The 16,768-nt window shown below is 42.0% G+C and overlaps 1 protein-coding gene across 2 annotated transcripts in view; it reads right to left on the minus strand.

Moving 5' to 3' along the window:
• Positions 1-1,253: 1,253 nt before the first annotated feature.
• The window catches only part of Naa15-16 (N-alpha-acetyltransferase 15/16), a 54,429-nt gene continuing 38,914 nt past the window's right edge, over positions 1,254-16,768 (minus strand). For both annotated transcript variants that reach the window (XM_076443869.1, XM_076443860.1), the window contains exons 9-11: positions 4,226-4,419; positions 4,034-4,142; positions 1,254-3,301 (exon numbers count right to left, since the gene is read on the minus strand). In XM_076443869.1, coding sequence (XP_076299984.1) covers positions 2,793-3,301; positions 4,034-4,142; positions 4,226-4,419 — 812 coding nt within the window. In that variant the 3' untranslated portion in view covers positions 1,254-2,792. The remainder of the gene's footprint in view (positions 3,302-4,033; positions 4,143-4,225; positions 4,420-16,768) is intronic.

Here is a 16,768-nt window from a genome sequence, read left to right on the forward strand (position 1 = left end):
AGGATTTGAATTTCCCGTGCGTCGAGCGCGATTCAAACACCGTTGAATATACATTACCATGGATGCCACTCGATGCAAATGCCTTATTTTTTTTTGTGATTACCATCGCGAGTCCGCTTCGAGCGATAATTTTCTCTCATCGTTTTCCGTGTTTGTAAAACATCCGCGTTCGGATTGAATCGATCGCAGAGAAATGATACATTCTATGACTTAAATAAGACAGGAGATGTGTACATATATATGATTGTATATATATTTATATGTATTGTTAAAGGTAGTAGCTGAAAGTATGTACAAATATTATTACTAATTTGTAGTTATCTGCATCTTATTGAATTTTCTTCGTTCGCTCGAGAGGAAATTCACGCAGCTAATAAATATTTTTGCGGTTCCGGTAATATTTCGAAAAAAAAAGGAAAGAGAGACGAAACAGAATAAAACAAAACTAAATGAGGTAATCATAAGATCGGTTCTCGGCTTGTGTTGCCGGTAGACTTCCAACGTTATCATTTTATTTAAAATCTCTGTTAATCCGTTCGCGTACAGATGCACGACACAGTTCTTCATCATCTTCCTATTCTTCTTCTTTTTTCTTCCCGTTGTATCTGTTCTTTTCTCTCATTTGTTTTCCCATCGTTCTGCTATATTCGATACTTATTGTTTCTCGATTTATGATATACTTTGGTAAATTGCGTACACAATACGCAGCTTATTGTTCTTATAGTAACTTTCACAGACTTTCGCGAAATGGACACTACTCCCGTTTATTGACTGTTCTCGATGGAATTAATCAGGGCTCCAATCAGAACGTAGATCATTACCCTGGGTTTCAAACACAGGAATAAAATATATGTGTGTGTAGGTGTGTTGTGCTGTGTGTCTGTTTGTGTTCTCGTTATATGTCCCTCGTTTGCTGCAATTAGGTGACTGACCTCAAAAATCAACACTTTGAGGAAAACTATTTCTTCGTTCTGAATTGTAATTTTGCAACGTCATGTTAAAATGCAAAGATTATCCGATAATAAGGCATTGTGAATTTGTATAGAATTATAATAATATCCTAATTAAGCGTTATAAATGCTGACTTACCTATAAAACATCCCTTATTTAGATTTATCATACTGTTGATAAGAAATTCGCTATTTAATCAAGAATTATTTAGTAAACGAGAACCAAGTCTATGATTTCAACAATAAAGTTACGAGTTTAGGTAGTGCATTATTAATAGATTGTTAATATTTATGCATTTATGGTATTTACAAAATTGTTAAATACACGAAAACCTTCCGATTGACAGACATTAACGATATTTCTACTTAATTTTTTTTATAACGAAGTATTTAGGCAGTGAAGGAAATTTGTTTCTCAATCTGGTTTTTATAAAATTATTTGCGAATATGGAAGGTTGTGTAAAAATCCGCAGAAATGTACTCAATCATTGATAGAATCTAAAGAACATAATTAAATGTAAAATACAATCAGTCCCAACAAAGTCTTTACTTCAGCCTTGGCTCATCAAAGCAAGTGCAATAGAAAGTAATCTTTCGTTTTAATGCAATCCCTTGAAAATCGAGAAAATATTCTTTTACCAAAATATGTGGTAAACACGTTGTTATTGCAGCAAACGTGCGAGACCGTTGTGTGTGTCCGTTCCCCTCAGAAAAGTTTCAAACAGTAATAGTCTTGCGAATGAAGTGAACTAGAAGTTAGTATGCGACTTGGAACAGAGTCTATTCGAATGTAGCGACGAACATACGTGTGGTACAATAGAATACAATCGGATGCTCGATGATCGTCCCGTTTCCAGACTCTACACAGTAGAGTGTAATCTGTAGACATCGCTGAAAATAGTACACCTTAACATCGAGTAGAAATATCTCCTAGAGCGCGCGCGCGTATGAATGTATACAAGTCTTTATATTTTGTACCAATGTGTTAGTTTCCGCACGTGTCATTCTCTATTTTACACACTGCACCCTCTCCCCGGTTCTTTATCCAGAGCCACCCCATTGAACGCACTTTTAAATGTGCAATCAACCAATCGATCGATCAGGATGATCCAGTTCTAGTCGCCTGTGTGTGTTCCGCCGAGCATTCGCCAAAAGAAGGAGGTCTCCTCTTCGCTTTGAACGTGTCACACAATGTCTGCGCCGATCCACCCCCCTCCCCCCCATGTTTTACATCATTGGTTTTTTTTCTTTTTTTTTTACGTTCGTTAATTCGTCTCCCGGTTATCCGATCCGTTAATTAATATTTAGCTACTAGCCATCCCTCTCTCTCGCTCCCCCCGTTCGTTCACCTAAAATTTGGGACCGCGGTCGGTGGCCGCGTGGTACACATCGTGTTTGTATAATTTATTAAGATTGTTTATCCCAGCACTGTCCCAGCACTGTGTTTTCACACTACATGAAACCCCTCCAGGAACAGTTCCGTGTATAATACATATGTGACTATCTCGTAAATCGATATCCGCCAATTTGTTCGCGATACTTCTCTCTTCGTTCACACTATGTTTTCTCTCTTCCTCTCTTATTCATCAGCTCTTCGGTTTTTCAGCAAGTTCTTCATCATGTCAGCCTCGTTCTTCGCATCTTCACCGGTGACTTTTGTGTATTACCAAACCGTAGTGGTCAGAGACTCTTCACGCACACACCATCCTCATCCTCCTCCTCCTCATCTTCGTCGTCATCTTCTTCTTCCTCAGACTGCTCTCCATCTTTCTCTCTCTCCTCCCTCTTCCGTTGCCTTATACTACGGACTAATTCAGCGACGCTGACGCGCGCGTGCCTGGATCAGTTCTTGATCGAGTTTTCTTTATCCTGGTTGGCGGTCGCCTTGGTCTCCGGCGGTCGGAACGCGGTCGCATAAGGGAAACGTTTATGGCATTTGGTCGTGTACTCGGCTATCGTGTTCTCGCAGTGACCGAAGCGCCCGCTACGCAGTGAATGCAACACCTGCGTACAGTTAGGCAGTGTCACGCCCTCGAGGCTGTCCATGTCTGTCACCAAGCTTAGAGCTTTCGATTGCGCGGACGGGTCCAGAACGCACATCATCTTCGCGCCCTGCAGAAGATGCGGGAGCGAGTTCTGGTTCCTCTTCAGAAACTCCGCGTTCAATTGAGCGGCCGTCGAGCTACCGTAGATCCCAGCAGTCTGGTGCTTCACCACCTCGGCCACTGCACCCTCCAATGGTGTACGGTTCGTGTGCAGGATGAACTCCACCAGACATATGTGCAGATCCGGATTGTTCGGCTCCAGATCGTATGCGCGCTTTATCGACTTCAGCATCAGCAACGTGCGACCTGGAAACACATTTCGATTAGCCACCGGTCACCGTTTCTTGTCTCAGTTGTTATTAAGATGTCGACGGGGACAAGCTCTGGAGAATGTAGTTGTCGCTACTGGACAATTGCTCTTAACCCCTTGCCGTATAGTAACGAGTCAGACTCGTGACGAACACTTGAAATGTAATCTGCTAAATATGAATGTTATGTCTCTATTTTGAGACGAAATAAAATTCAATTATATTGTAATCAATGTTTCAGCGTTAAAGTAAATGTAGGTATACGACAGATCAGCGATTTCCAACCTTTATACTACTACGACTCCCCGAAAGAAATTTTTTTCCGCGCCTCCCTAATTTTTAGATTTTTAATAGATATAATAATATAGACACGTTTTATCAACTATTAAGTTTTATTTACTTGTAGATATTATGGTATGAAAATTAATTTTTTATTAAAAAATTTTCTGTTCTCATCAGTGAAATTATTAAAGACAAAGAAGTTGTGATTATTGTAACCACGAAGAAAATCGTACGGCAAGCGGTAACTCGGCCTCGAAATTAACAGCTCAGTCCGTCTTATGATCGATGGCATACATGTTAAATTGGAGTAACTTTTTCTCTAAATGGATACCGTATTTAATCGTTCAGGACTCATCGTTTAGATCAATTTTTATGAAACTTCCAGCATCTATACAACTTGCATGGATCTACGAAACGCATTCTTTTTATGACTGTAATAATTGCATACCTTTGCGAATGTAGATTTCGAACGCCATTAGATGCGTCTCTATTCTGTCCGCTGCCAAATCTTGAAGAGGTTGCAGAAACTTGATCGCCTGCTCCAGTGGATCCTCGACCTAGAATCAATCGTTAAATGGAATTTCGACTTTCCACTCGGCGCAATACGCAGTATAATAGTAACAGGCAATAGTTTACACACCCTTTCCAATTTTTCCGGTATAAGTTCGTCCAGCGTGGGCTGCTCCAGATCGGGATCAGTCTGCTGCCGCGATTTATTGTGTTGCTCCCTCTTCTCTTGAGCCTGGGCAGCTTGTTGTCGCTCCAGCTCAGCCTTTCTACGTTGTTTCCTCTGTTTGTTTCTCAATTTCTTCAACTCTGATGGTGTCAAGTTTTCTGGAACATCAGAGACAAAAATTCTTTGTTAATCATTGTTGAAATTCAGACTTGATCAAACAAGAAACAAATAGAGGGAGCTGTTCTTTTATTTCAGGTCGAGATTTAGACTTCGTGTCACCGAAGGAGGAAGAAGAGAACAGCATGAGAAGGAAACAGGTTTCTCGTGAACATTATTAACATCATGCTCCACGTTGTGACTCAGACATCATTTTATCAAACAGGAAAAATAAGAGAAGGGCAAACGAAAAGGCTCTTTCTCGAAGCTCGGGCTTCGACATACCGGAGAGGAGACAAAACAACAAAATGAAGAGGATTTTTGTTAACAACGTTGCAAAGCTGTTCGCAAACTGCCCGTCTCGAGTGACAGCCTCGACTCAGCCGAAGGGAGAAGTCCGAGGAAGGAGGTAGAGAAGGGAACAATCGCTAATTCATCGAATTACGCGAATTGCTCGTAATGACTGAAATTTTCCGTTGTCCTGAAATTCCAGCCAGCGCAATATCATTCTAATTGCGGCCACGGTAAATATGAGAACGGTTGTACGAGTTGTCCCCGTGGCTCGTTTCGACATACACAGAGAGACTTTTACCGGGCGGTCTGCGCCGACCAAGGTCAAACAAATGCACCACCCCGGCGCATAGTGCCGCGCCACCGTGTCGCGCTATAAAAGCAATTCCGCCGGGTTTCGCAAAGCCTTTTCTAACTTTTCCTCGCCTCTGGCCGCGGCCAGACCTACTACAGTTTTGCTCGGGGTCTGGCATGCGTGCACGTGTCACGCGTGCACCTCAGTCACGTGCAGCAGACCGCCTTTACTCGTGAGACACCGACTCGAGCAAAAAATTCGCGAACCTGCTCTCGCGATCGATCGCAATCGTTCGAACGACGCGAAAAAGTTCGATCTCCCTGCCGTAGACCGTTTATGACAATGCATCTTGTTCGACTTCGCGCGCTTTCATTGTTCTAGGATTTCACGCGAAGTTTATGCTTCTCGCGCAACGTTCGCCTGCTTCATTCATAGATCGGCGTTAGTATTGGGTTGGAACGAAACTTTTAAATTAGTATTCGAAGATAAAATTAAGATATTGTCTTCTATGACCTTTTTTTGCCATTTTCTCTTCGAAGGAAAATGATGGGTAAACGTTTTGGTATACTTTTCGGACAAATGGGTCTGAATAGAGGCTCCGGAGCTTATTGCGCTAATTCCCCGGGCACTTAGCCTGTTCAGTGAGCATCAACGTTTTAATTACCGTTCTATTAATGCAGTTTTATAACACACATGAAAATCCTGGGGCACGCTTTCCAATTATGTAAGAATCGGTCGATGCGCTATTAGAACGCGGTAGAGTCTGGGCTCCATGCTCCGTGAATTCGTGAATGGCGTTGAAATCACTATAAGGGGATTCCATTCCTCGGACGATTTCTTTTTTCGCCGGGCTTGATTTTTCGCATTCATGAAACCTCGCGACGTGCGTTTTCGCCGAGTGCTTCTCCCGTGTATACTGAACGAATGAATACAATTAAAAATAATTTTAAAGAGCTTCCTCCAAAGTTCAATCATGAATGCACATCTTAAGAGCATTCTTTATGTACAGGGTGGTTCTGGGAACTGGGACAAGTTGCTGCTCTTTTTTAAGTAAAAATAGAAAAAAATGTTTAGAGCAAAAAATGGGTTGCATTAAAGAATAAAGTGCAATTGCATCTGGAGGGTGCATCGGTGCATCCACATAAAAAGTAAGGTCATAGGCACTTAGGACGTATTATGCCATATGATTTTTTCTATTTTTACTTAAAAAAGAGCAGCGGCTTGTCCCAGTTTCCAGAATCGCCCTGTACACGTATCAATCATTGCGTGCATTTTTCATCAGACGATGTTTCATGTGTCTCGCCGTCGAAAAGGCAATCAAGCGAAGTATTAAGCAATGAAAGGGTTTAGCATTCCATCTGATCAACCTAGGGAACCACCAAAGTCAACGCGATTAGAGGAAGCCGACCGAGAAATATCGATTTCCCACACAATGGGGCTCGATAAACTCTGACCAAGCGGACAGGCATCGTGTAGCACGTCTCCGGATCACTCACTGCCATTATTCTCCCATAGGAAAAGTCGACGTCAGGCGTGCTAGCACGAGCGTACCCTGGGAGCTGATTTCAGCGACGGAAGGGCCGGCGTTGATCCGATGAATTCAGCTCGTTAGGGTTTTCCCATCGAGCACGGGCGGTTTTAATTGGCCTCTAAACATTGTCGCCAATTAGGGGCCGGTATGCGACTCCGTCGGCGATGGATTTTTCATCCTTGACAAAGGGGGACCTTGCCTGTATTACGAGCAAGCTGCGGAATGTGGAGCAACAGGCGGCGACGCCGGCACGCAACGTTTATGCAAATCGCGGAACCCCTTCCGATTGATTATTATGCTTGACCCGCGACTACAGCCGCGTTTCCATGGAAAATCGATTTCCTCCGAGCAACTTCTTCCGATCAGCCGCGGAAATTCGACGCCAGGCGCCGAATATTGCGAAACGATTACCAGAACGATCCTCCGCGCCGCTTCCTGCAGCGCATCGCTGCATTCCGATGCACTTCGATCGATGATTTCTATTCTGTGCCCCGGCAATTTCGCGCGATTCTGGTCACCAGTGAAAACGTGGACGAGGTGCTCGATTTTCTGGCTGCAATAATAATTATCTATTGTCGGACGTTCGAGACTTTGAACATATTCTCTGCTCCAATCGAGAAAAAATGATTGCGTAGACCCTCACAGATACAACAATATTTTTTTCGAACATTAGAATCACGCGAACAGACGATTTTGTTTGGCTTTTTTTAAAGTTACACCGGCGCCTTCGGCAGACGAGGTTGCTTCGAGGGAATTGGCTATTTTTCAAACAGCTGGTTGCGCGTTAATGCGTGTCGTTGTGCTGTTTGCGAGACGCAGAGGACACCCACTCGAACGTCTACACGCATTGAGTCACACTCGTGCGATGTGGGTGAACAACGATCGGCATCTTTTGAAAGCGAATTCTCAGGGATACGTTTTCTGTTGCTTGCTTTTTGGTCGGTGTTGCTCTTGGATTATAAAAGCAGAGGCTCTTTTACCAAGATACGACGTTGTCGATGAATAATGAATGGTGATAATGAATGTAATTTCAAAATGAAACCGCAAAGAATTCGTTTCTGTACAAAATAGTATAAAACGTCTTTTCGAATGCACCGTGCAGTCTCTGATGCATCGAAACGGCAATGTTTATTCAACAACAAGCTGCACCCAGCTCACTTTTCGCTCGTCCTCTCGTTTAGGCAGCATTAGGACGGCCTCGTCTCGTCACCGCGTTAAAAATACAACGGTCGAGGCTGCGCTTTGCATAAAGTGCCACCGTTTACCCGGCAAGCATAGCGAGAATCCAGATTCACCAGGTGAAATAATTGCGGTTAGGTAAGAAACCCGAGTGGTGTAAATTACGGGGGCGGCAAGGTCGGTGGACACAAAACGACCGTGATTTTTATGATACTGAAGCGACGACAAGCGACAATTGTTGTTCCGAAACATTCCCAAGACACGCGGCAGCTTAGAGACGCATTTACAAATCGATTTATAATCATTCAAGAAAGTAGAAATCTATAGCAATTTTGCTGTTTGACGAGAGCGTAGAAAAATGCTAAAGACAAAGTGAAAGTAAAACAGATAAAAAGATAGCAGCTATGTTAATATTAATACAATATTAAGGAAAGAGTGAAATTTCTATTTGTACCCCGTTCCTACAATTGGTGCACACAATTTCAAAAGATCAACCATCTTTTTTCCATTGCGTCTCATTCTGCTCGTCACGAGGATAAAAAGAGCAGTAGAAAGCATTCAACCGTTCTCTTAAAAAATTATGATGAAGTTACTTCATTATCAAACTGATTTTATTTACATTATATTACCGACCGAACGCGACCCGTGCAAAATAAAAAATGTTTCCATTGCAAGACACAGGAGCAAACTAAAAAATTTCTTCTTCTCTTAATTATCTAATTAGGCTGAAACTAATTCACCGATGTTCTTAAATCTTTTGTAATATGTCCACCGCTTTAAATTGTGCGTTACTATTTTTATAAAATCCGCACTATAATGATAACGATCGGAAGCCTACACAGCCACGTCGATCATGCGAACGTATCCTTTTTCTAGACGTCGGACGTCATGGGAACGTGAATCATTCGTCCGACAGTTCTGATTCCGGGATCGGAAATCGATTCAGCAATTCCACGCCCCGGTAACAGGCTCGCTCGAAACAATAAATATCGTTACTATAATTACCGGAGTAATACCGGTGCACCGGGTTACGGAAACGTCGTAACGGGAATCAAGGTAATAAATAATTAGTGCCAGCAGTGGGAAGACGTGTCCATTCATCTTTCCGCGGATCATGTGACGTAACGTCGTCGTTTTCCTTCGACAGCCATGAGAATAAGAAAAGACCGACAAAAAGTCACCGATCGAATAGCACTAACAGTTAGAAAAGTTATGTCACGTTCGAGTGTGTCGATCGTCGGGATAAGACGTTTTTCTTGATACAACGAGGGAAATATAATTAGGGGTTGCTATTGTGAACTTTTCTGTATATTCGAGAAGAAGTGGATGAACGTGTTGTTCTTGTGCTGAGAACCACATTCTAGCAATTATTAAGTGGAAGTTTAATGGGTAAAATATTCTGCGGTTTTATGGTGCTTCGAGCTTCTTTTTATTGTAGCCGTTGTTTTGCAAATACTTGAAAACAGCTTTAAGAGAGTTAAGGGAAAAGTGTCTTAATTGGTTCAAACTTAAATTTTGATTAATTTGAATCTTTATGCAAGATACAAATTTTCTAAATAAATTGTGAGAGTGAATTGTATTTTGACCAATAGAAAATAATGTAACTCTTAAGAATAATACTCTTGAATTTTTTATGCTTCATCTACTTTGCTAAAAATGCAAAAATCTGCAATATTGAATCGTAATTAATGCAAACCGAGGAAGAAATGCGTTCTTCACAGTTGCGCCAGCGAGTTTGCGTAATTGCATTGTCGTGAAGCGATTAGCGACCACCGTTATGCTCGCAAGTTCGGCCGTTGTAATAAGCGGAAGTTCAAGAACGCACGTACGGTCAACAAACGGGGTATGTAAGCGACGTTATGGCAGTTTCGCCAGTTGACGAGGAAGCCGGTTGACAGAGAACGAGGCGAATCGAGGAAGACCGCAGATTTCGTAACGCGTTACGAGCAACTTTTACCGATTTACAACGGCAGAATCCATTTTTGCGACCGGCAATCGCTTTTTCCACGGTGGGTTTTCTAGTCTTTTTCACCTTGCAAATCTCGCGAGTTCCTTCAGTGCCGGATATTGTGAACAATCGAAATGACTCAGCCGTCATTTCTTATTATTAGATTGTGGGTTTTATGAATTTATGACTGTAATGAACAGGTGCAATGAGAAAACAAAGAAACATTAAAAAATGTTACGAATTTTCTCTTTTATAGTTACTGAAATTTACGGAAAAGATATTTATCATGCATAAAAATTCGCAATCTATTTATTGGTTAAAAATATGTTGCTTTTTACAAAAAGAAGAGAAGCTTTTACCATCAGAGCCACTAGATGAGGAAAAAGTTACCCCTTCTTTGCCAGTACAGGATTAGTCACGTGACATTGTGACGTATACGCGGGAAATCGGGGAATAGAATAAAAATTGATTAAGAGTTCCGGGACGAGCCCCGCAATTAAATCCTATGCATCACACTTTCAAAAACACTTTTTTGCTACAACCGCCTAGAGCTCTAATCAATTCGTTACCGTCAAGAGATTCGATTTACCGCGAAGCGTTCTTGAAAAAGGCGAAAACTCGTCTCGTCATTTGTCATCGAGCCATACCGCCGGCTGCACACGAGAAATAACAATTAGTTAGTTACCTCGTCGCTAAAGGAAAGAATATTTCTTGTCCCGATCGATCGTTAATTCGGTTTTTTGCTCTCGGTAGAATTAAATTGATTTCTGTACAGGATACTTGTTGTTCCACGTGTTTCACGGAACATTCTTATGTAATCCGAATATAAACTGCCGGTTTGGTTTTCCTTCATTCCTTTCTCTCGTTACAGTTTTTGTTTTGTGTAATCGTCGACTGGCATTGTCCCGTAACATGCAATGTTCCATGCTGCTATCAGCAGATCTTCGGCTGTTAACGATTACTGGAAAGACAGGAAGCGACGATGGATTCCTGTCGAACAATAATGCGTGACTGGACGTGCAGATTTCACTATTTCACCCTTTACTTTCGCGCTATCGGCTGGAATCGATCGGGAACACGTCAATTTCACACGTACACCTTTAGCGAAATAATTTGGCGTGTTAGTGTGATCCTCTTGGAACGTTCTCTCAAACATTTACTTCGAAATTCGCAAAACTGCTGTTGCGTTATTATTTCACGCTAATTTTCTGAACACTGAATATCTTAATCGAGCGTTATTCTTCTTGTTATTCGCGAAAGAAGCTGAACACCGAGCTCGCGATACGTAAGTACGTGAACCAGAAAGCACGATGCAGTCCAATTCCTCGGCACTCGTCCGCAAAGGGTTAAATTTCCATTTCGATCTTTTGATCTCGCGGTCGCGCCTTGAATACTGGCATTAGCAACGCTCGAACAAAAATTTAACCTATGATCTACTCCGCCCTCGATCGAATTCACTTCTCGAATGCTACACTCGCATACGCTCATGATACCGTCCGCATAGGTTCAATTTTACAACCGAAAAACTCTCACGGTTTGCACGGCGATCACAGAACCCCGATTCCGGCGGCGATCGATCAGAGTTCTCCAGCCATAGCTCATGAATACCCACGATCATTGGCAGTAAACGAATAGTGTAGGAGTGCGCCGTGTTGTCCATTGCGTAACCGACCACCTCGTAAACACGAGAGATCGCGGTGATTACTCACGATCAAACGAGCAAAGACGCGGCGGCACGCTTCTCTAACAACTTAATAAAGACGCGACATTGAGGAACGTTCATCCGAGACTCGCGGTCGATTCGTATGGCCGCGAAAAGGCCTCGAGAATTGCTGCGATGATGATGATGATCGGGTCAGATCATCGTGCAAACTGGTCGGCTTGCTTTCAATCTCAAGACTGGATTAATAGATCTCTTATGCGCGTTTGCAACTTTTTGTCGCGCGTTCTGTGCACAGAGTGCTCTTTCATTGTTCGTCAATTACAGTCTGTTCTACTTTTCTTTTCCTGATGGGTTAGTACGTTAACTGTCGAAGAATTAATTATAAATAATCTTCATTTTCATGTTCATCGTTAAAGTAGCCCACTTATCGAGATTTATTGAATAGACATTGTAATTCCTTGGTTCCAGCTGTTTGCTTAAACTCGCTCAACAGCTATTTCCGCCAGACAATGTTGATTTATGGTAAACAAGATTCCGCTGAACTAATTCTTCCGCGAACCCGTCCCTAAAAATAGTAATCAGCATAAACACAGGCCAAGTTTAGTCATCGCGCTCGAATCGGTGCATCGTAAGCGTCTGTTGAAACGCACCGACGCGCTTCTGCGAAAAAGAAGAAATTAAAAACGGTACGTAGGCGAGATCGCGGAACGGAATAGAAGTGATCCAGAGTGCGGCGGGAACGATCACAGAGGAGAACAGCTCTCCTCGTCATCGCTGACGTTCCGATGATCGCGAAGTATTAGCGTCGGCACGTGTTACGGCAACCGCGTAATCATAGAACTTGTCGCGTCCGCCATTAACCTGCGGCATCTTGGTTCGCGAATCGTTTCCCAGTACCGTTTGTCATCAGAATCCTGCTGGGATGCTGATTTCATTTCTGGGACGGTGTTGCGCGATTCTGGGAACGTGAATCTCGGATCTCTCACTGTCAATATCTTCGTTTCTTGCGGCTTTAGATATTCGCTCCCGATAGCCTCGTTGTTTCATTAGACTGTGGGTCGTTGTGCAGAATGAATGAACATGATTTAGCCCATTTAACAATTCCACACTGCTACTGAGTGTATTTCCAGCGGGAAGATTAGACAAGAATCGTTTAAACTTCCTGCTTAGTCTCTGCAACGCACCATTTGTACGGATTCGGGGTCCACACGCATATTAACACTAAACCCACCGAGTAATAAAAGCGATTAAAATGTTTTAGCTTATAAAAATGACAAGGCTCTATTTATTTAGACTTTGTGCCATTTTTATTCCAATATGTGCTCGGATGAAAAAATTTATCGAATCAATTTCCATGTAAGCAACTTGATAATTTCAATAATTGTAAAATGAAAAATATAAAACCGGTCATTTGACCGGCAGTGGTTTCATGTTCTCGTTCAATCTCACTCGTTCTCGCCGTAAATGCATAAAATCTGCATTAATAATCATAACAGCAGAACATTCTTGAATGAACACCGGGGGCAGGATTTATAGTAGAACAATCGAGCCTAAGTGAACATTTTTCAGTGTCTTCATGTATCTGTGTGTTCGCAGGTCGGAAAGGTCAGATTCCATCGCGTTTAAGAGCTACGCCTATTCATCTATCCGGAAAAGAATGCATAACCGGCCGATGTCGGCGCGAAATATTTAAAAAACCGGGACCGATGCACGCGCGCCGATAATAATTGCGACAATGTTCGTACCCGCGGTAACTCATTGTATGCAGATCGAAGAACACGACCGGTATTCGCATGGCTAGCTCGTAAATTATACGTACGAAGAGTATGGCGATCGCTGTGCTGATTCCCGACGAATAAGTACGCGCCGAGCGTTCAAATTAATTATTTCAGTGGCTCAACTACCCTAAACGTAGCTTTATTGTAATAACAGGATTTAATTTATTTAGATATGTATTGAATATTTGAAATTTTTCTTTTTCTTCTAGGGAATGATTAAAGAAGGTCCTTGAAGCATCCTCCAGACAAGGCAAAAGAACTTCTGATGCAACGAATTCATAGAATTCGCTTTTTTCCACGCTCGTTATTAATATAATGAAACGGCATGCGAGTTAAAGAATGTTTTGGAAATATCATGGAGTTGATAATTCAGTGGGAAAGGTTTGACGAGCACAAATAGCATAAGCAAGAACTTGGAGGACCAAAAAACGCATAATCTATAAATCATCTTTGCGGCTTCAACATTTTTCGTTAATTGATATGCGAGGAGGATAAAAATGTTTGTTGTGATGTTTCTAGGACGTCATTATTAACTTTTTTCTGGAGTTACATCATCTGTTTTGTTAAAAAGTACAGTGATTCATAAATATTGAAAATGCTGGAAAAATGATTCAGTAACGTCATATTTATTAATGACGTTTGAGACTGTGCGATTTAAATTTTTAAATGTGTGTGGTTGTTTTTGATGTGGTCTAAATATTCAAAAAAAATTTCTAGGTGACGTTATGGAATGCGGGCACATCAGATTCGATGTTGATATTGAAATTCATCGAATAGTTATAAATGCACCATCATTTCCACGAGAAAGCTTCGACCGATTATTCACGGACGGTCGTTCGGCGTGATTCATTGCCGATCGCGGCGTTGCGCGCGTCGATTTCCTGATTCTTTTTGCCGATCATTCGCGCTTTAATTCGCGATATTACGGAGTAACGACCCTGTGCGAGCCGTAATTGAGTCGTGGTAATCCGTGAAACGCTGCGAGCCCGACAGCCGTTATTTAACGCACCTAATGGCACGCAGCTCGAGGTCAATTTCGCACGACAGATTGTATTGTTTCAGAGAATGATCGAGCCGTGGACGTTTCTTGACCTTATGCGAAGTCTATGAAGCCAACGATATCTTTATTATACCACTGCTTCGAATTATACTATTGCAATTGAATTTAGTACAAGGAAAGTAAATGAAGTTCTCATTAAAAAGTGAAGTTTAGTCTTCACATTAAAATCTCCACGACTCGTGATCATTATTTATATGTGCCAATAATTATGAAAGAGTGATCTAAATAAGTCATATATTTTCCGTTTCTAATTGAATTCCATATAATTGCGAAATATAACGAGCACTATCTAACGGTTCATTTTTGACAATATCGTAAAAGTTACATTGAATTAATTTAGTTTAAATTAATTTGATGTGAAATAACTGATGAACTCATTTTTTTTAAATTTTCACTTAGGAAATTTTAGAATCGAGTCTGGGAACATTTTCAGATAAAAAAGACGATCCAATTCCAGATCCAGATGAATGCACGATATCGATTTATCCCGCCTCCCCCTCCAGCCCCACCTTCCACAATCGATGACGCAAATCAGGACTGAATCTGTTCACCTTTCGTCTTCGATTCTCACTGAATCAGTGTATACGTACTACATAGGTTTCATAATGTTCTCGGTGGAAATAGATTTCGAGCGAAGTATGATTCTCAATGGTTCGGTCCTGATCCGCTGTTGCGTCAGATTTTGCAAATAGAAACAAAACCGAGGAGAGCGACCGCGACCTTTCCACTCGTTTGATAGTGGTGTAACATGATAGATGAATATTGCTGGTTCGGTGAACTTTTGCCGACAGCTGAATTAACACCTTTTGCTGATTTTATACGGTGCAAGAAGTAGGTGAAATCGGTTGCTTTTGTTACATTTACTTCAAGAAATTTAGAAAGTAAACGCCGGAAATAGTTGCATTCGACAGCATTTTGCTTTTTGTTTAAGAGTACCTATAATAATATTTCTACCGAGAGTAATTCCAACGAAAAAATTCGAAAAGAATCGTTTAAACTTCCTACAACGCACCATTTGTACGGATTCGGGGTCCACACGCACGGACTGCGCGACACCCTCGGCCAAACTCCTTCCAAACGTCACAAAAACGCATATGAAAACAGTGAAATGCAATTTTTTTAAGTTCTCGCATTGAAATCTAAAATTGCTTCCATAGAATGCGTGAACTATTTTTATTTTATAAAAAGAACTAAGCAAGACCGCCCTGAACTAACTCGGCTTACCCTGAAAGCAAATTTAGGCGACTGGGGTCAGGTTCTCTGAAATAAAAGGAAAACGGCGACGAATGCGGCCCGTTGGAGATCGTCGAATGAATTTAGAGAGGATGCACTCAGTGGCCTAAGGATCACGACCTTGCGTGCCGTCCACGGGTATCCGGGATTTAATCATGCTCGCCTTGCCGCCATTGGACCAGGTCGAAACTCGCCTTTTCTTTTCGTGCATTCGTCGGTCACGGGAGGCCGACATGGGAAGTTAACATTCCGGTAACGTCGGCCACTCTGATGCAGTGCTTCCCAAAGTGGGCGATACTAAGCGATACTAAACGATACCGCCCCCCTGAAGGACGTCGGAACGACCTCAGGAGGGCGACACTACCTTCGGGTTCATTGGAAACCTCGGCGCAGAAGAGCAAGTCTGTTTTGCAGTCAAATTTTACTTTTTGGAGTACTATATATATTTGTGAGGATTTTTTAGTGCAAGTTTTTCGAAATCTGTACTTATCTGATTTTTTTCTGAAAACAGGAGGGTACTCAATCCGTTTTTACCAAAATTCATCTCTGAAAAGGTCAACAGGTCGCAGTAGATAAATTTCCATGGAAAACAATTTTTACGGAGCCACCAAATAATTTTTTTTGGAAAAAGGCCGTTAGGGCAACTAAGTTTGGGAACCTCTGCTGCAATGTAAGCCTTTCCACTCGTAGCCCACGACTTCGTTATACGGTGTACACCTTTCTTATTTCTCCTATGAGCCACGCCTAGCACTTGCCCCGTGGAACCGTTTGCGCACACCCTTCACCACACACAGTATACTCGAGAGAGCATACAGAAACGTATCCAGCACGCTTCTCATACAGGAAACGTGGGCGAGTCTCCTCGACTTCGATATATCTCGACCGATGATATCGTCGGCCGAGTTATCGGCCAGCTCCTGGACAAAAGAGAATAGATCTTAACGCTCCGCAGAACGCGTTATCTCCAACCTGTTGCGCTTTTCTGTTTGTCGGTTTACCACGATTTTTCGAGAGTTTCTTTTCACTATTGTATCAGAACACCTATGCGATATGATGTATAAATGTAAAATTTACGGACATGGGGGTTTCCTTTGTACGCGACTGGTTCCCACATTGCGATTTTACTTTAACGCGATTAGGGGATCGAAGGAAACGTGGTACATATAATGTATTGCGCTGATGGTCACAGTTTAGCTAAAGATATTTCATCTAGATTTGAATTTCGATTTAATTATAAGGTGCGGAGTAGTTAGATCATGTGTTTGAATGCTGGAAGTTGCCAAAGAGAACGAGAACCTGAACGAGAAGAACGAGAATCGTTCGGCTCTTCAATGGCAATTATTCGGGAGTTTCTTAATTATTGCCTAAGATCG

The sequence above is a fragment of the Lasioglossum baleicum genome, chromosome 2, assembly GCF_051020765.1.
Source record: "Lasioglossum baleicum chromosome 2, iyLasBale1, whole genome shotgun sequence".
NCBI classification, from domain to species: Eukaryota; Metazoa; Arthropoda; class Insecta; order Hymenoptera; family Halictidae; genus Lasioglossum; species Lasioglossum baleicum.